The sequence below is a fragment of the Lineus longissimus genome, chromosome 13 (assembly GCF_910592395.1).
Source record: "Lineus longissimus chromosome 13, tnLinLong1.2, whole genome shotgun sequence".
Classification (NCBI taxonomy): Eukaryota; Metazoa; Nemertea; class Pilidiophora; order Heteronemertea; family Lineidae; genus Lineus; species Lineus longissimus.
The window spans coordinates 2684455-2705473 of NC_088320.1; the positions used below are offsets into that span (position 1 = coordinate 2684455).

The following is a 21019-nucleotide window of genomic DNA, read 5'->3' on the forward strand; positions in this document are numbered from 1 at the left end:
TGCACTATTACATTGCACTAAACACGATACACTAGTCATCCCAACAACCATCTCTTGACTGATAACCAGAGAGAGTGAGATCTAGAGTAAAATGGGGGAAAGCTAGCCTCTGCTATTGTTTTCTAGTAGAAGTAGAACGCCCCATGTTTTAAATAGACCACCAAGGAAGGGATAGTGTTCCCCACTATACCTGACTTTTTGCATTTTGAAGTAAGATTTTAACCAAAACAAAGTTAGTTTGTTCAACTTCTGATTGCAAACAACCCAGTGTCATTAACTGGTAAAGTAAGGTATTTACCCAACAAGTGATTGTAAATAAACTTATTATTAGCAACAAATCGCACACCGAACAATAACCGAGTTAATTCAAACCGCCTCTGCATGCATTTTCAACAATGATGCATCGGTTTTCTGTTCAAAAAGCCTATTCAAATTGGTTTTGCATTTTACAATATTTTGGGCTATTTTTAGAACATCAGCCCGTCAGCTCCAGGAGTACAAGTCTGAATCAAAATACTGACAACTTACCTTATGGTTTGTTCTTTTTATAGTGTCGACTCAATCCAAAACTTGGCAGAAAATGATACGATAATGTCCATGACCAGATAAGGCGATTGTCTGCTGCAGTACACAAGAATCTGCCTCAATTATTATGCATCTTTCTGAAAGAGAGAGAGCGAAGTCAGTTTGGGGTTCCGACTTACTCCATCAACTTTCGTGTTCCTCAAAGTTGCAAGTTGTGAGAGACACCAATTCATACATGGCAACATGTTAGTTAGCCTGCCTTATTTGAATTATTGAAAAGCTTTCATATGACTGAGTCTTGTCTTTCCGATTATTGGTGTTGGTTTCATCCTAACGATAGTCTTGAATTTAAAATTTGATTAGTGTGTATTCCCAAGATGACTTGCTTATCCAAGTACCAGGGCACATCTCGTTTCTCCACCTCACAGCAAAGGCCAAGGGGCAGGCTTACCTTTTGTTCTGAACCATCCTATAGGGACGTCTGCGTTGAGGGAGGCAATGCTTTTACCACATCTATCAAGCTGGGCAGGGCAAAAAACTAATCTGAAATGACATAAATTATAACTTGTCACCTCAGTACAAAAAATACTATCTCACCCACACTGTCTGACATGGTGGGGTATGTCTAGTTCTAAACCTAAAGGTATCTGGTACAGTTCAATCAAGTCTGCATTATGAACAAAAAAATAAACCAGCAAAGTTTATCAAATGTAGTGCCTTGCCCCTAAAATCAGCAGGATAGTTTAATTCGAGAGAGGATGGTTTAACTTGACAGATGTGAAGACCATTGGTATCTTTCGTGGGAAAATCAGTTGCCTGAGTTGGGAGAAAAAACTGAAATCCACAGGTAGACATAAATCATGCCTTGAAGATTCAACTTGCTCCGTTTTTATCACATGGTGGCTTGTAAAGCAGAACCTCCATTAGCTGACGCCTGAGAGAGGATAAGACAGGACACCTCCCAAAGTCCCACTGAAGGACTTTTTCACAATTTAATCAATAGCCTTGAGCATCATGGTTCTGTCAAAACACTGGTTATCTTGAATCTAGTCTAAGGAGAATCCTACAATTTAGGTCAATGACATGACTAAATACAGGTAGGTGTCTGGAATGGCCCGTACTGCTGCCTCAAAGGTAACCAGCAGATTCTTTCTGCTTAGTGCTGATTTATTGATGGTTTGGCCTACAACTATGGAGGTTGTGCTTCATGGGTCACGGTCAACGAAATGAGGTTCCAGCAGTTTATTTTGCAACAGGGAGTCTAAGTACCAGTATACCAGCACCCGAGGCCAACAGTTTTGGATCAGCCAGGGGCCAGTACTATACCAGAGGCCTGTATGGCCGTACATTACTTTTGGCCAAAAGGTGATCTGTACTGTACTGTAGAGCCATAAATCAAGAGTTGAAAAGTTCACTTGATCAATTCTCGGTTTTTTCTAAGTTTCTGATTCATCCACATGATAATTACAGGTCTGTAATATGATAAAGATGAAACACAACAATGAAACTGAGGAACACTCTCAGATGCATGTAGTAAAACAAGTTTCTGAATACTATGAAATCGAAGCCTTGTTTACATAATACATGTGTAGATATTAAGTAGACAATTATCAAGTATCAGAAGCATTGATCGATGACTTCATGACGGTAGAACCCATATTACCTTTGTTACTCAGGGATTCAACAGTTGAGACAGAATTCAGAGGAAATGTGCTTTGATCTTTACCATGGTTACCAATCTCATTATTTTTTTCTCTTGTAAGAAACTGAGTACAAACCATTCACCAAGAACTTGAGACTTTTAGTTGATGAGTGCTAAACCCTGAGAATGAGAAGCGGAGGGGGGTAGTATAAAGCACGGGGTTCATACGAAATGCTGTATTAATGATAATTATTCTGAAACAGAAATGTCTTTCTAGGTCTCGTTTTTGCCTTCTCCACACATGTGGTAAGATCAAAGTATGTTCAATCATGGAAAGGAAAAGACAGATTAAAGTCAACTTTTATGTTCCCAAGGCAACCAGACTCACGAAAACATCCGACTGAGAACCAAAAATAAATTTGTGAATTTCCACCAACTGCATGTATCTGGTTACACCTGGCGAAGCATACACAGAGGTGAAACAGGAACTTTTCTTGTTGCCATGGCAACACCATAGCGCTCATCTGGCGAGTGCGAGAGACGTACATCCATAATACATAGACTGGCATTGGAGGGGCTCTCCTTCAATCGCTTGGAAGCAGAACTGGGCAAGTTCTCAGTTTTTCTTTGCGTGATGAACAAAATTGGTTTGGCGGAACTCCAAAAGTTCCACGCTTCATGCTTGTATGACTTATGACTGTCCTCGACTGAATTCCATTACATGTACTGGTAGTCTATCAATCAATATTGAAGAATATTTCTGAATGAAGGACGAACTTGCATCCAGAGAATGAGACAACTGATGAAAAGTAACTTGCCAACGTACATGATAAAGTGTCTTCATTCAAAAGTCAAATGGTGCCCTATTTGTGATGCTGGCAAACACGAATGGAACGTTAGCTACACACTCAACGCAATGAAGAACCGGCGTTAAGATAAATGCCAGTGGCGGCGCCACAATCGATCGTACCTTCTGACGCCATGACGTCATTTTCTGGTCTGTTGACGTCACATGAGGTCAATCACGGGAAACCATTGCGTACATTTTTGCACAGGATTTCAACAACAGAAAACGTGCCCAATAACTGGCATCGCGCATATTTTCCGCAAAATTATCTTAAGAAACTGATTTAAAACAGGAAGATGCAAACGTCGCCGAAATCGGTCGAAAATAAGCGATCGTTTTCGGGCTCAGAAATAACATGATAATGCATTGGAAATGGAGAGTTTTGGTATGATCGATTGCAGCGCCACGCGGCGGATAAATCGCGCCGGTTCCTCATTATCTAGTTTATCATTCAATCGATATTGAAGAATATGACTGAATATTAAGGGATGAACCCAAATTCACTTCAAAGGGTGAAACAATTGACGTAAAGTGACTTGCCCAAGGACATGATTGAATGACATCGAAAGTAGTACACAATTATATTGGCAAACAAGCACTGAACACAGTCTACAGACTCCACTCAATTATCTAGTTTATCAATCGTCATCGACGTTGAAAAATATCTCTGAATGAAGGGATGAGTGCAATCGATAAACAGTCTTGTGATTACTGCCTGGTATATTGCCTTATTGGTTAATCATATTGATCTTTGAATTATTTTGGTGGGATTGTTTGAACACAGCCTCACATTTGTTTTGTTAGATTTGCAGAACACCAAAACTGAGTAATAACGAGGAATTGAAAAAACGTTCACCCCACCTTGGAGGAATACTCCAAGTGCTGAGCAAACACTGACAAAGAAGAAACCGATTTTGATTTTGAGCAAGTAGCATAACATCAAATTCCTGTTACTTCGAAGTACATGTACATGTATGTGTACCCAGTATAATAGTCGCTTGAAAACAAAGAATGAGTAACATATTACACATCAATTAGCCACTAGCAGTATCGTTCAGCTTCAAACAAATTTACACAGTAATTTCGAAAACTGATATCAAATATCAGGTTATTGAATGGTAATCCTGATCAGTGTGATCGGAAAACTTGAGTTTGTTCAAATTAACGACAGGCGAAGACTTTTTGCACAAAATGTACTGATGTGACATATCGAAAAATGCCAATAATGTGCTTGAGGCAGAATTCGATAATATTAACAATAAATGCAAACCAGGTAAACATCAACATAACATTACTACTGGGTATCTGCTTTGAGATCGTGATTGTACTCATCTTCAAAAGGCGAGTCCTAACTGTAACAGGGATCGTTAGTTTACAAAATTTGAGAAGCCTCATCCTATTCCTAGACTACTTGTAGTGGTTGACAATCACTGGCTACCAAGCAACAGGGCAAGAGGTTTGATCCCCGTTCTGGGGACAACTGAGATTTGTATTTCTTACCCCAAACCTTAGCTACCAACTCAGTTTAGCTCCACCCCTCCCTCACAGTGTTTTATAAGCCAACCAAACCAGTTGACATCAATTTCTTAAACTTTAACTATTCTTAAAGAGAGGCTGATGGGGAAAGAAAACAATATATTACAGGTTATCAATTCATTACAAATTCAACACTGTATTTCACAGAGAAAAACATAGTATAGGCCTAGTACTAGCACTGCCCCTAAATACGCAAACTTACAACAGCTGTGGATGGCCGGCTGTTGCTCACTCACAACTGAGGCAGTGAGGGTGGTTGTGCAGCATCAAATTTGATCATCAAACGCAGCCAGAGCCAGCGGAGAGGAGGAAGCCATTGGAAATGATTGATTGAAAGCCACAACAAATCACTAATCAGCGTCACGGTTAAAGTTAAACAAAAACGAAAGCGGCTTTTTTTGTTCGTTGTCGTTGTGCCTAGATAGATTTAGGTTTACTTTGACTTTGAACGTCGACTACCCCTGACATGATGTCTGGTACAGGCTTCATTCATTCATTTACATGGTTGCATGAAGTCATTGCATCTTCCAATGCCTGCATGCTTTGAATGACACACGATATGCATGGCAGGCATGCAGGTAGAGTGCAAGATGTACATGATGATGTACAGAGGATGGGCAAGCGTCGAAAATGACAGGACCGACATTGGCCTTTTTGATCAGTTAGAACAGAATATCGGCACTTTATATTCACCTATAGTGGTAGAGGTGTGTCTTTTCTATGCTCTCGGATAATGCTTTTGATATAAATCGTTCTAAGGCGACTAAAATCGAGAAGAAAGCCTAAAGATTTCAGTGCTTTCAGTGCACAACAGTGAAAATGGTAGACCAGTGTGTTGACGACGTCAGAGATATGTGCGTTCTTGAAAAGAATAACTTCTGACGTCACTGATTTTGTTAATGTTCTTAGGTCTCGTTAGGGAGTTTTTCCCAAATGTACGCGATGATGACGTGCCCCATTAACAGGACGTAACATCTATTTTAAAATGCGTTTCCAAAGTGAATGCATGAGGACAACCCATTTGTGTCGTATATCATTGGAAACGCCCGATTCCACTGATTCTGCAGGATGTTAAATCGGGCATTACTATTTCTTTAAATAAATCATAAGCGTCGCATTTGCTTCTAGTTCTGTTCACTATCCCAAATGGAGATATTGCCAATTGGGCCGGACAATCACGAAAAACCCCAAATATTATACATTTCTTCCTGAATAATTCTTACAGTGACCATTCCCCCATGAAAGACAGTTGCTTACGCTACACACAAATCAAAAGAAATCAAGGGTCAACCATTGAACTTTTGAGACATGTTGAATTTTGCACAAATCAGCAAAAAAACGCACCAACTGGCACTAAACGGCGTTTCAACACGGGGCCGACGCACATCCCAAGTTCAGTGTACACATACGTCGGCAACAACAGTAAAATACGTAGTTTCTTGTTAGCCGCATATTGAGTAGCGCTCTAGGTTTCAGAAACTAAAAAAAACATGTATTTGCCAAAACAACTGCTAAATCAACACTAATATACTGTGAGGACGCAGAAATCAATGATTTTAGGAACTACGGTTACGGGTTGGCCGCGCATGAATACAAAAAATGTCCCTGATGAGACCTTAAAGGGATGATTATGGAATTCAGACGGGTATTTTTAATCGCACCGCAACTACCGTGAGCAGCAAATATGTGTACACTCTAGTTCCGTCAATGCCACGGGTACATATGTGATCCCAAGGCCGGACCAACTCAATAAGCACTTAAAAACTTAGGAGTGTAAAGTCCCTTTAAGAAAGACTGTTTCCCCTTTAAGTCTCTTAAAGGGGCAGTGGCAACACTCTCTTAACTGCTTAAAGGGGTAGTGGCGATACTCGAGAAAACTTTCAACAGCAAATGAGACCACATCATTGATGCTTAAAACGCGTTCACTCTTCCATGTTCAGAGGCATACTTCCAGTAAAATACAGGCCTCCTGCAGGGGTGACATGATGATTAAAACGATTATATTTTTTGGAGTTCCAGGTATACGCCTCTTCCAGGCCAGCCCGACTTAAGTTGTCACAGAGATTTGACCTAAGGGTAATGCACTCCTTGGTGGGTAATTTAGACGTGGGTTCTCCAGTGCTCTAATTCAAGGAATTAGTAAAGTTACACATTTCATGACAGTATGATTCTACAGAATGAAGAATAACCAAAAATATATAATGTCAGTATATTATTTTTATTCATCTAACACAATATGGCATGGGATTCCAAACATTTGATAATAAATCTGATCATATTTGCGCAATCTTAAAGGGGATCAATGAAGCATGAGCTACTCCCGGCTATCACATATAGATCCTAAAGTGTACATAAACAGTTTGTGGATCCATTTTCTAATAGATCCCAATATCATTAGCCCATCCGTACACAGAAATTATGTAGGTAAAACTGTAAGTAGAAATCCGTGATGGCCCGACCGAAACTCACCCTCCTCTTCCTCCTTTAAGAAAGTCTGTATTAACAACTAAGGTCCTTCTTCATCAAGCTGAATTCCACCGACTACCTACACCCAACATGGATTAATGCAAGTATCAATTCATTTCTTGTACCCCCCCCCCCTCCTCAAGGGTAGTTAAGCTATCACCACTAATCTTTGCCGATGCTTGAGTAGTATTTATTTTTCCTTTAGTGAAAATTTGGCGAAGCTGGAAAGAATAAGGATGCTAATGTGTCGATGTCTTGTCGAACATACAGCCTTACCCAGTAAAATTAGTTCGGTTACTTTATATGACGGTGATAACTGATATATTGTTGATGGTGATGTCTTGACGAAAGAAAAAGTAGCATTGGTGAAAAAAGGGTGATGCTTGAGCCTTAAGATGTCGTTATAGGGTGATAAGGTGTCGTACCCTTGAGGAGGGGGGGTACAAGACACGAATTGATACTTGCATAACATCCGTGATGGGGATATCAGCACCAATCGCAAGGCAAAGAAAACCTCCTTACAGGGTTATACATCTACATGTACATTAAGGAGCCCCTACCATGCTACACCACCCCCCATGGACAAATAGAGCTTGTCTGGAACAGAGGAAGCTACACCATTAGTATTCCATTCAACCTCTCCAACCAGGACACTTTCTATCAAGGACAGCATTTGTCAGTCACAAGGGTGTCCTCAATAAAAAGGTTCTACCAAATTTCAAAAGCTGAGTGACAAACAACACAAAGAACCAACTCAGTCTGCATGAAACCAACTATCCAGCATGGCTTGGTGTGAATGGACAAGAAAATAACATGAATCAATAACAAAAAGGAACGACATATCTAGTGAAATGCCCTAGCACATGTAGCAGTGAAGATAACAGACAGGGGGAGAATCGGCATTTGATCGTCATTTTCAAAACTTGATAAACAGTGGAACCACCCCACTGGACACAACCATTATATTTGCATTACAGCCTCACTGTCGACATGATTTGAACACGAAATTGAGTTCAAGTTCAAAGGGTCAAGTAAACAGCCAATGACTTCTTATTTGAGCCCCAAGTACATGTTTCAGGCATGGTCTTACTGAATAAACTATTTTCTCTACATCAACAAAATTGAAATCATTGCACATTCACCACTAACATGGCTATAATATGATTAACCTGAAGGCACACCCACCAATTCTATGACCTTCAGCCAGACTAATACCTTCGCACAGCAGCTCAAGTAACTGGTGGCACTAATACCAACAACCGCAGAGAAGAGGTTTGTGTATGTTTTCGGCATCAAAACTTGTTTGGATGGCTGCACGCTAATGCCTTCAAAGTTTCAGCAATGGAAGGCAAGGGCAAAGAGCATACATCTATGCTCATTTTGATTTAAACAAGAGGCCCAAGGGCCTAGCGCTCAGCTGAAGATGTCCTTTACTTGTCTGCAGTTGTTGGTAATATGTACGACACCAAAATAACCTCCTTTATACCATACTAGGTAAACATATTTTCATTTCATAAATAATAATTTTGTAAAAATTCAATCATCATTCGAAGGAAGTATCTTCGCCCCCTCTATACAGATCTGAGCTGTAAATGTATCTACAGTGGAACCTCCTTCACCTACGTTATCAGGACATTGGCATCCATTCCATTAAGGACACTGATTTTGGTCAAGAACTGGGCAGAAGTTAATCATCGACAACAGTTGGAATCATACCGCCATACTGTGGTGGTTTCGGAGCTCCTTGGGGTACCTCAGACTCAGTTAAATTGTCCAGGACGGATGGCACAGATGAACGACACGGAGCTCCCTCAAGTTTGTCGCTCTGGTTTACCGTAGTCCTCACGTTAGAAACAGCACCCCTGATTGATAAGTCTTTAGACCAAGATGGTAAATCAGGAATATACCCTGGTGTTGAACTTTTGAACCGAGTCGTGGACTCGGGCACAACTGATTTTTTTAATGTTGTCTCCGTTTTAGAATCCCCTCTCCATTTACCAGATTCTGGTAAACTAACTTTCAATTTGAGCACCTCTGCCATAGGAACATGTTTCAAGACGGCCCCATCGCTTTCAATCCCAGGCAACTCAACACTTGAATCATCTGATATCTCAAACTGTGGGTCTAAAACCCCAGGTTTTGATGAAGGCCAGTCCTCTGTTGCTACTGGTGACGATGCCAACATTGGATCACTGAGCAACCCCGACACTATATTTTGCACACTGCCAGCTTGCCGACTGATATCTGATCCTGGCATACCTTTCTCAATCCCTACCGAGTCAATTATGTTTTCGAGCAGTGAAGACCCCCTAGCAAGTACGGCTGGTTGTTTACTCCTGACCGATACAACCTCACCCATTTCAAGTTCAAAGCTCGAATTGTCATCCTCCTCGGAGTCAGAAATTTTCGAATCTCGCCCCAATGCCGCTTGCTCCTCATTAGTAATTGTTACTGTAGTACTATTAGATAAGGACCCAGTTAGTGTCACAGAGCCACCCGATGTAGTAGGCCCACTTTTTTCTCCAGTACCACTAGATAAGGACCCAGTTAGTGTCACTGATGTGAGACTCGGGGCAGCAACTGGTTCATTGGTAGCAGTCTCAGCAATACTATCAACACTACGAGACAAGGAGCCAGTCAGTGTCACTGTTGAACCACTGGAGTTAGAAACTGGTTCATATTTGGCTGTTTTATCTATTCTTTCAGAGTCAGACGTATCCGGTGAATCGGACAACTTTTTCAAATCGTCAAAAATGTTCCTTGGTGCTCGCACTTCTTTTTTAGTTCTTTTCTGTTCTATGTCAGTGTCATTTGAATTTGTTGCTCCGACTGGAGTAAGACTTGTAGAGGATTCTATCGCAGGACATTGGGAACTTACAGCAGCCCGAGGTGAGTCTGTATCACTCTGGGTCAACTCCACAGATGCTGTGTCACTCAGAGCCAAATCGACAGATGATGTCACAGAATGTGTCAAACCAACAGGAGCAGTTTCGCTCGGCACCAATTCAACAACTACTGAATCATTCAGAGACAATTCAAAAGACCCTGTATCACTCTGTTCCAGTTCAACTGATGTCACGTCACTCTGCTCACGTTCAGGAGATGCGGTCTCACTCCGAAACAATTGAACAGACCCTGTATCGCTCAGTCCCAATTCAACCGACGCTGCATCACTCTGCGCCAAATCTGTTTCAGGAATGTCATCAGAACTGGATGTCATTTTCACAGTCTCTTTTGCTGACTCAGGTTTTTCCGATTTTTCAGAAACAACATCCCCTTTCTGTGATGGTACATGTATATCTAAAAAAATTGGTGTAATCACCTGTGCATCTGATACCTGAAGCACCTCATGAGAATCGAAAACAGTATCTAAGTTCTTGATTGATAATGGCACATTTTGACTTTTAGACACATTTCTTGCATTTTCAGCCTCTACTTCAAGAGTGGGTGGTTTCTCCAAGGATCCTTTCAAGGGGGTCAACAAAACCCTAGGTGTCAAAGGCCGCGCGCCAAGTATAACACAGTCATCTGAACTCGGTGACCCATCATCAAATAAGTCAGCATCCCTCGCAGGAAGATCGCGTACCGATATATCTGTCTCTGGCTCGAGTTTTGGAGGACTCTCAAATTCCATTTCAGGCGGAATAGGGTTTTCTCGGATGGGGGAAAGTTCACTGGATTGTCTCACTTTGACCGCCAGCACCATTTCAGTCTCTGGTAACAGTACCGGTGGCTCCCCCATCGACCCTGACCTAACAACAACAGGTTTGCTCGGCGTAATGCAAGCATCATCTGGAGTTTGAAGAGGATGACTACATCTATCGGTGTTTTCTTCAGATTCAAACAATTTGGCTCCTGAACCGTTCTCAATTTCTACAGAGTCACCCGAATCAAGGCGAAGAATTCCTTTTTCGATTTTACTTTCACTCGGAGTTGGTGTTTCCTCTGTCTTATCTTGTTCCTCCTCCAGAACTGGACCTGGGGCCTCTTGGTGAAGTTCTGGCGTCGCACCTGATTTCTCCTCGCCCAGCACTCGGGGCGGCTCCTCTTTACATTCTCCACTGCCTACCGAATCAATTACCATTTGAAGCTTTTCTAAACTTGTTTTACACATTGGTGTCCTTTTGGATTTTTTCACTTCCACCTTGTCGTTTGTGACAGAAGTAATGACATCTTTAACTACCGGCGAAACAGCACTATTTGTTGTGCCAGATGAAATGGTTTCATCAGCACCAGATGTGACAGTAGGCCCAGCAACAGCTTTTTTAGCATCAGCTTTTTCTTCAGACGGAACAACTCTTTTTGTACCAGATGTTTCAGTTTCTTTCTCAGCAGCCATAACAATTTCTTTACCATCAGATGTAATAGTTTCTTTTGTACCTGATGACACAGTTTCTTTACCAATACTTGGTTCTGCAGACGACACGGTTTCTCTTTGTTCCCCAAGACACAAATTACCTATCTCAACACCAGAGTCTTTCCCAGCAACTCTTTTAGCCGGTACATCCCCCTCACCATCTCCCAGTTTAGTATCATCAGCACCGGAGTATTTTTCAGGCCTTTTATTCAAAGCAGAGAATTGTATCACAGCATCATCTAATGATGTTGTTTTCTCATGATCACAGTCGACCAGTTTTAAATCTGCATCCAACTGATCCCCAGAGACTGTTTCTCCCTTTGCAGAAACTGGGCTGGGATTTCGTTTCCGCGATTTGTATTCCTCAATGAATGCTGACGATGTCTTAGATCCAGATGGAAGCTCCACCCATTTATTCAATTCCCGATTGAAAAGACTTTTACGACTCATAACCTCTTGTCTTTTGGTTTCATCGTTTGTTGCCATGGCACCATCTTTGGTTGCTCTGGTGCCATTCTTGGCGGCTTTGTTTTTCTCCTTGCTTGTGGTGATATCAATAGTTTGTATGGTCACAGAAGACGGTAGACTGCCAGTCACTGCATCACCTAATGTTACACTTGTCACAGCCTTCTGCGAACTTTCACTTCCTTCCTGTGTGCCCGAGCTCAAGTCCGAATCAGGTTTAGTTGTTGAATCATCCACAGAATATTTGGTTACCCTGACTTCTTCTGGTTTTGGAGATGCTGCTGTCGTGACTTTAACCATACTATTTGTGATATTCTCCTTCATTGACTCCACAGCTGCCCTCTTATTTGAGTCTTCAAAAGAACCCACAGTCGATGGTACGCTCACATTGGGTACATTAAGCTCAGCCGGGCTGAACCTCATTCCTGATGAGACCTGCATCATAGGCGGTGGCTTGGGAGCAATCAAGATCTGCCCTTGCATCGGGCGCAAAGTGGGTTCAGAAAGGGCACCAACAACTGACGGGATATCTGAACCAGCTGTTGAAGTTGGCATTGGCATATAATAGATTGGTTGTGCTGGCCCTTGTTGAAAAGTGGGTTGAGCTTCGAAAATGCTTTTAGGGGTGTCGGAAACTTTTGACTCATCTCCAGTAGAATGTTTCTTTTTGCGTTTCCGCTTTTTCTTAACATGAATGGAGGGTCGCTTGTCCCCTCCACCTGTGCCAGCGCCCTCTTCTGATGTTATGTTTCTTGCAATTAGGGTCTCTCCTGATTTGTCACCATCTTCCAATGCCGGCGGCTCACCTTTCTTTTCCTTGTGCTTACGTTTTCGCACCTTTTTCAATGTTGAGGACATCCCAGGTTCTGTCTTTATCTCCTGACCTTGAGGTGAGTGACCTTGGGCTAAATAACCTTGACCTTGGGGCAAACATCCTTGAGGGAAACCAGGCATTCTTTGCAGGAACTGAATTTGACTATGCATAGGCTGCATCGGCATATTCATAACTTGTGGTCCCATCATGGGCATTCTATTCCGCCAGTGTGGCCACTGCATCGGAAACCTAGGGCTACCAGAGCCATCCGGTCTTGGGATTGTCATTGGCAACCCTGGATGTCTTGCCATCATGTGACCTCCATGCGGCGCAAACACTGGAGAGTTCAACTGTTGCAAAATCTGTGAAGGAGTTGTTTTTGCCTCTAATGGTATTGTGTTCGAGTCTGTTGGACTTACAGGTTCTGTTTTTATGACTACATTAGATTTCATTGGCACGTCTGAGTGACCAGTTCCAGAACTATCAGCAGAAGTCGAAACAGCTGTTTTGTTCATTTGTTTAAGTGGTTCAGTCATGGCAAGCGGTGATGGAACAATCTGAGGTCGGATGTGGCGGTACTGTGGAATCTCAAGCCTCTGCGGCCGAGTAGATGGCAACGTTTTTTGTCCTTCTGTGTATTTTACGTTGCTGGATTCCTTGTCTGACGACTCTGTTCCAGTTATGACATCTTCTCCTGACGTGGAATCTTTTTCTAACGAAGTGGCTTGGCTTGTTAACGTCTGCTGACCTTGTGCTGAGGTCAAGGTTGTATTTGCTGGACTACCTCTGCTTGGTATCATAATCATTCCTTGCGACGGGAAAACAACTGGAGGCCCCCCTGTGACCGGCATGACAGGACTTTGCATATGCATGTAAAATGGCTGCCTATAAACTACTGGTGATAAGGCCATTTGCTGCCCGTCAGTCCAGACCTGCGTTAAACCAGGGAACCTTGCACCACCTTGTTGCATTGGAATGAACCTTGGCATTACTGCTGGGCCCCCTTCCAGTTTTGTACTGTTTTCCTGTGTTTCCACTACCTCTTTCCTACCCTGGCTTTTATTCTGTGGTGCTGTTGATCTAGGAGGAGAATGGCGTTCATCATCTCCCCCATCAGGTCCTCTCTGGGTCAAATCTAACGGCTTGCTACCATGGTCCTCCACTACCGTTGGCATGAAACTCTGCTTCGACTTATTCGGTGAATTACCTCGTTCTGCCAGTTCTGGTTTAGGGGACGTAATATCAGACGGCACTGGAGTCTGTGGTGTTGCTTCTGCAACTGCAGTTGGAATTGTTATGGGAAACTGGAACCCACCCATCATTGGTGACATCTGAGTTCCTGGCAGAAATGGTGACATTGCAGCAGACGACATAGACATTGGTGTCGTTGGCATCGGGCTGTTCATCAAAGCTGGCATCGGTGACATGGCAGAGAATATCGGCATTTTTAACGGCGTAAGCTGGGTGGCTGAACTGACCGTCACATTTCCACCATTATGGCTGTACAAAGTCCGAATACTGATTGGTGAAGGCGGACATGAATCACTTGGCTCAGTTTTTAATTCCATCTTATTGACACTGACCATTCCACCGGACATGACATTCTGCGGGACAGAAACGGAAATTTTCACATCCACCTCATTCTGAGATGACTTCACATGTTTTTTGTCCAATCTTTTTCCCTTTTCCGACCTTGCCTCATCAAAGCTGATTCCTTCGTCCTCCTCCTCAACATTCTGTACATAAATCCCGCCGGAAATCTTGTCTTTTGACGTGATGTATTTTCCAAGTCTGGACATTGTTTCTTGCTTCACCACGGGAACCTTACCACCGGGCTCACGCTGAAACAAGGACAAAAGGAACAATGTAGAGATGTGCAAGGTTTTCACATGTAATGAGGTTCTAGGTCAAAATTAACACTTTTAATTCCCTGTATCAGGCCCGAAATACATTTCAAAACGCACAGAACATCAGAACCAAACACTGAACCAAATTCCGTCTTACCTTGATGGGAGTCTGGTCGATTGAATCCATCTTGAATGGCACCTCGGCGCCATACAGACCGAGCAAGACGCAGATCTGTCGATAACCACGACTATTTGCCGCAAACGCCGCAGTGTAACCGGCGTAGTTCTGGATATTTGGATCGGCGCCACATTCAAGGAGCTCATGTGCTATGTCGTACAGGTTTGACTCAACAGCATGGAACAGAGGGGTCCGGCCGCTCTTGCCATCCTAGAGAATGGAAGGAAAACGTTTAGATGAGATATTTTGTATTGCCTCATATTCTATATGGAGTGCCGCAGAAAGTTTTATCCATTAAATGGACAATTTTGTCATTTTCAATTTACTCTGCAACAGCTGATGGGGTTATTAAGCAATCCAGCCTTAACGTAGACTAAAGGCTCATCAGGACATTAATTTCTAATTTAGGGCAGAACATCAGTTTTGACTTTAAGCAATTTCACACAGAGACATGCAAAAACTGCACTAATTTGTTCCAACAAGCTCAAGCCTGTGAAGAGCTTGGCGGGCAGAGACCAACTCACCGTACAGTCAATGTTTGACCTCAGCTTTTTGAGACTTTTAATGGCAACCTTGCTTTCATTCTGAACTGCAATATGGACTGGAGAAAATCCTGAAAATAAGGCAAAAAAACTTGATCATACCATAGCCCGCACTGTTGTTAGCATATTCAGTTGTTCACGGGTCCCTCTTACCACATTGTTTCAGTCATTTGATTGATGATGTCCAGGAACTAGCCAACTATCAATGCTTCTGCCCATTTTTTTCTCTTAAGATTTAGTATGTTGAGACACTACACCTTTAACAAATGTGATACAATAGAACCTCCCTAAGCGAACACCTCTCTATTAAGGACACCCTCTCTATTAAGGACACTAGTTTTGGTCCAAAATGGGTCGTTTCCATCCAATTTTACCTCTATAATCAGGACACCTCTCTATTAAGGACAGCACTTGCCAGTCCCAAGGGTGTCCTTATTAGAGAGGTTCTACTGTACATGCACATTATGAAATGAATACCTTCATAGTTCCTCAAGCCCGTCTTGACCTCAGTTTTCGCCTCCCTGACCATGGTGTGTAATATCTGTGTGTTGTCCCTCTGTACCGCCAGGTGAACGCAGGTCTGTCCGTTACGATCCTGAATGTTTGGGTTGCAGTAATTGGCAAGTAACAAACTGGTGATCTCCAGGGCTTCAGTGATCACAGCAAGGTGCAGCGGTGTCTGAAATCAATGATTAATACAGGGTCAATACAAATGCACCGACACATCACTTGTGACCTTCAAATGCCATTCTTTGAGCCATACTGAGATTCATTGTACCTTCCATCTACTCCAGGGCGACCACCACACTAGCAACGTAAGGGAGAATTGCCAGCTGATTTTTAAAAGGCCAACAACCCAAATTGGCAGCGAACCTGAATATTTACCTGTCTGAGTCTGTTGAAGATATCAAGCGTTTTGTTCTGTGACTTCATCAAATGGATAAACTTCATAATTAACTTCATGTGACCTTGGACAACGGCAAGGTGAATTGGTCTGAAATGGATGGTCAAAACATTATTAAAGTGAGTTATGACTGAGTTTTGACTGATAATTTCTAATGGGTGGAATGGTCTGCGTCATTTTATAGATCCATAATAAAGAGATTGACAAAGACACTTGTGGCCTTGGGAAAGACACTTCAATTCAACCACAGTATCCTTTGATTAGATCCAAAACCAACAGTGCCCTTATGCCTGAATACAGCTAGGTGTCAGCTACAAGTTACAGTGTACTTACAGATCTCCGTCTTCATCGGGTGTCAGCGCCATCTGGCATTCTTTAAGCATAAGGAAACTGCTCGTTGGATCCACATTGGTTCCTGAAAGAGTGAAAATGCAAATACCTTTTAGAAACAAAATCTCTGCATCAACATTTTTTCCGTCCCAAAATGCAATGACAGCAGCCATCTTGAATTTCGTTTCTGCTGATTTTGGGAAGAATGCTTCTGTCTGCATTTTCTTGTTTGAAATGGCATTTCACAATCGCTGTGCCACATGCCTGAAGTGCTCATCAGTTAATACTAAATGGAAAATTTCTAAAGGAACATGAGTCCTATCGATTTCAGCAAGGAAGTTTCATCTTGTCGAGTGAAATTTCTTCCAGTATCTTTCCAACAAATGGTCAATAATTACAACACAAAATACGCAGTGTTCATGACGCATGAACAACACTCAGTCGAGGGAATTTGCCACACTTTGCATCGCTCTTGTTTGGAAGTCCTGCATGGGTATAACCCTACAGCATTTTTAGATGGATTTCAAAATCACTATTCTGCCAGACAGGAAGTTTATAATTTGATACGGACAATTTTTACGACAGGTTTCTTCTGTTTCAAATTGTTATTCTTTTAGAAGTGCGTAAAATTGGGCCAGGAGTCAACATGTTGAATACTCAGATCAAGTGGGCCTAGATATACTATTCCTAACATGTTTCTTAGTTCATGCTGTTTCGTTTCCTTGTCAATATTTATTCTGTTTGGTTTGATATCCTGAGACATTATTTGTTCTGTTATCATTTTTCTATTAGTTGGCCTAGAGGTCTTTGATGGGCGCTATTGTCTCTAAATGGCAGAGATTTGTCTATTTCTTCATTAGAATAGAAGACTTTCAGCACCTCTAGTCAGTCACATCAATATTTCCTGTAACTGCCAATCCCCCCCTTCTTATAATTTTTGCATTGGTTTTCCTCATTGGCCAAGTATTCAAATCATCAAAGAATAGTTATATTTAGACCATGATTCACTGAATCTTTTCAACATATTACAATGTCTTGCTTTATGTATGGCTCGGTGGTGCAAAATATAGCCTGTTAGATATCGCAGAACCTCTAAGTTAAGGGCATCGACGGAACTGCATAATCAGTGCCTTGGGTAACAACTGTGAACTGCCACAGCAGGACTCTTCATCCTGAAGCCTTAAACATCGTATAGAGACGTCCTGTATGCTTACTCATCTGTTCAACAGAATCTTAATGAAGTGAAGCTACAACTATTTGGATGTCGAAATATACATGTATGCTAAATATTCATCTACCGTACATAAGTTCATAACAGAATCTAATTAGGTGACACAAAGCACAGGTCATTGACCTATTCACTTGTCATTACATCTGTTCAGCTAGAGCTGTTTGGTTGTTGAATGAAATGCCCCCCCCCCCCCCCCCCCGCTGTATGGTACAGATCCGTATTGTATATGATAGTACATGTAACTGCACCTTACTTATATAATCAAACCTGGATATTAAGATCAATATACCGGTATCATACAAATGTACATGCCAATTGCCATATGGTAACAAATCTATAGTGGCCTCAACAAAGAGGTTTTCCACTGCGGTCAATGCCTCCTATTCTAAAGGGAATCCCCATACTTTTATGTAGAGTCACAGTCATTTTTCTCATTATATATTAAAGAAACTAGGTCAGTAGGTCGGTCTGTAGTCCTACGGAAAGTCACATGGCATTCTTTTCTAAAGAATAACCCACTTGGCAGTTCATGTCAATAACCCAGCTCATTTCCATCCATATGATTCCAGTGGGGAAAATCATATCGATGATATTCTAAACGCTTTTGTTATTGAATGTGTGATGAGGTATAAGGCCTATCATCCTTTTTGAACGCATTTCAAATGGTTCTCTTTCTAGTGATTTTCACATTTACCTTCGATGTCCTGTTCACACAAAACCATTGACACATTTTCCTGATTTAAGATAACAATGATTGTGGCATATGATAGTTCTGTTGAATAAGAACGACCTCATTTTGACAAACCAACAATCCTGGGTGAATTTATATGATTCAGTGAATAGGTCTACAGACGCAAAACAGGTTTTCCAACCCTAGGGTTTACACAATAAACTTGTAAAAGGTCTTGTAATATAAAACTCCATGAACAACTTTTGATAGGCCTTAGTCATGTTTATCCCTAAAAGTGTTAGGCGTGTTTGAGCATCAAATTTCAAAATTCCTTAGCTGGCAGACATGGTTACTTGAGAATGGCAGATTGACAGAGATTTGTAGCATAAAAGTGCGACTCCACTCACTAAAACTCAAACCTGATGTTCATTATAAATACATGTAGAGTAAATTGTTATAAACCTGAAGGAATATTTCAACCAGTTTTATCCTACGAATACACCCCAACTATTTTATACCTGATGAACTTCCGTTGGGTTTGTCTCCAGCGAGGCCCTCTTTTTTCTTTTTTTCCTGTTCCATTGTTTTCATCATCTGGAGTTTCTGCAGTTGAACTAAGAACGTCTGCATTTGCGGTCGTACCCCAACAATCTGGGGTCCTGTCGACCTTTGGAGAAACGGCCTCACTTGTCCTACGACAGGAACCCTTGGTCTGAGCTCAGCAGGAATTGGCAAAATACTTCGTGGAACTATAGACCTGGGAGGTGCAGTGTCATCTTTCACTGGTCTATCGGCAGAAAAGTTCTGAACAACAACTTTACTCAGAAGGGCAAGACCACCGGATATTTTCTTATCCGGGGATATTGTGCCGCTAGTGTGCACAACGACTGATGGCCGCTTTGCATTTGCATCTGGTACTTCTGCAGAATCGCCAACAGGACTTCTTTGATCGTGCACTCGAAAATATGCCAACTTTCGCTTCTTGGGCGGAAGATTGTTATCATCTTTAGAAGCATACATCCTCTCTGGCGATTTTCGACGCGGAGATCGAGGTGACTTAGGTTTGGTAACAATTTCAGTGTCTGCTGACTCTGAAGACTTTTTCCGTCGTCCTGAAGATTTAGTCTGCGTTTTCAACATTTCTGCAACGGTTTTACTTTTACTGGTTCTTTTTGAATGTTTTTTTGGTTCCTTGTCCTCACCCATGTCCTCACTAACTTGAACCGTTACGGTTTTTTCCTTCATAATGTTCACAGCATTGCCACTTCTGTGTTCAAGGTCCTCACCCGGGGCCGATTTAGAGGCAGCAATTACTTGTGCCTGTAGAGCTGCTGGATCGATCAAAAGCATGTTTGGGTTTTTTGCATCCCTGCTCGAATTGTGTGGCCCAATATTTCCGACATTGTACCGAACATCTGAAACTTGCTTCCCTGCTTGCAATTGCAGTACTTCCTTTCCCTTTTTCTGCTTCTTTGAGTTTGACGACCCCTTTCGTTTCCTTGTAGGTTTGTCAACATCTGATTTGCTCACCTCTCCCCCACCATTTAACTGGGCCACATGTGCGGTTCCAGAAGACAACATGGACATCGCAAACGCGGCCTGTAGCTCGTCAGGCTTTCGATTTTGCAATGCCTGGGCTTCCCCATGTTGACCTGCATGTACATCTTGGCCTGCATTGCTGCTGGCCATTTTGGCAAAATCCGCCCAAGAAGCCAGCAACTTCGTACGGAAAAACCCACTATATAAGCTTAAAACACTTTTTGTTCACACACAATCATCTTTGTTTCAATGTCAAGGCCATAACTGAGTCCATTTTGAAACCATATTTTGATCAGTTCACGGAAAAATCATCAAAAATCCAACGGAATTTTTGTCTTTCATGAACCATTTCCACATCACAAAATTCCCCAAGTTGGGAAGTCCGGATTGTCATGTGACTTGGTTACTCCAATCAAAAAGTATGCATGTGACGTAAGGGGAATTCCCCACGGTTATGACTTTTGAACACCTACTTTCCCAATTTTCCCGATAGTGGCGCCACTATCTAAGGTCTCATTAGGGACTTTTTTGTATTCATGCGCGGCCAACCCATAATCGTAGTTCTTAAAGATCATTAATTTATTGATCCTCACAGTACGCCAGTGTTGATTTAGTAGTTGTTTTGGCAAAGACATGTTTTTTTTAGTTTCTGAAATCTAGAGCGCTACTCAATAGGCCGCTAACAAGAAACTACTAATTTTACTGTTGTTGCCGACGTACGTGTACACTGAACTTGGAATGTGCGTCGGCCCCGTGTTGAAATGCCGTCCAGTGAAAGGAGGAGACTTTAGGACAGAAATTCACCGCCGATAAGCCGGCATGCCTGTCCACTGCGTCTTCACTCCGGCCCGCGAGTTTTTTTTTTACAGGTAGCTTCGTACCGTTGTGTATATGACCGCCAATCAGAGCTAAGTAACTTCGCCTGACGTCATCAAGTAAGAAACGCACGTGTTGTTAGTCAGTAAACAAGATCAGCGATGAACATTGACAATTGGTGGGAGTTCGAATTTCGGAAAGACACAAACAATTATGCACTTTTTGTTTTTATTGCTTTTTTTCATTCACTTAATTATTTTTAAAATAGATTAAATGTACACAATGGTACGAACCTACCTGTAAAAAAAAC

The 21019-nt window shown here is 42.0% G+C and overlaps 2 protein-coding genes across 5 annotated transcripts in view; both read right to left on the reverse strand.

Annotated features, from left to right (window-relative positions):
• LOC135497577 (cAMP-regulated phosphoprotein 21-like) overlaps positions 1-5374 on the reverse strand; it is a 35464-nt gene extending 30090 nt beyond the window's left edge. For all 4 annotated transcript variants that reach the window (XR_010448939.1, XM_064787332.1, XM_064787334.1 and 1 more), the window contains exons 1-3: positions 5244-5374; positions 977-1068; positions 529-662 (exon numbers count right to left, since the gene is read on the reverse strand). The gene's annotated coding sequence lies outside the window, so the exon portion shown is untranslated. The remainder of the gene's footprint in view (positions 1-528; positions 663-976; positions 1069-5243) is intronic.
• A 1375-nt stretch (positions 5375-6749) lies between these two features.
• LOC135497654 (uncharacterized) lies at positions 6750-20249 on the reverse strand. The gene is made up of 7 exons (XM_064787485.1): positions 18873-20249; positions 16457-16538; positions 16105-16213; positions 15697-15898; positions 15202-15290; positions 14657-14887; positions 6750-14493 (listed from the first exon to the last, which is right to left on the reverse strand). Exons 1-7 carry the CDS (start codon positions 20041-20043, stop codon positions 8704-8706), a joined length of 7674 nt encoding a protein of 2557 aa, XP_064643555.1. The 5' UTR covers positions 20044-20249; the 3' UTR covers positions 6750-8703.
• Between the last annotated feature and the right edge of the window lie 770 nt (positions 20250-21019).

What these genes read in the sequence shown, in the direction of transcription:
- LOC135497654 (XM_064787485.1), bottom strand. Translation starts at nt 20,043, where the DNA reads ATGGCCAGCAGCAATGCAGGCCAAGATGTACATGCAGGTCAACATGGG. An exon ending in ACCCAACGGAAGTTCATCAG is followed by an intron (nt 16,539 to 18,872) that starts GTATAAAATAGT and finishes TCACTCTTTCAG; the next exon opens with GAACCAATGTGGATCCAACG. An exon ending in GGGCTTGAGGAACTATGAAG is followed by an intron (nt 15,291 to 15,696) that starts GTATTCATTTCA and finishes CCTTATTTTCAG; the next exon opens with GATTTTCTCCAGTCCATATT.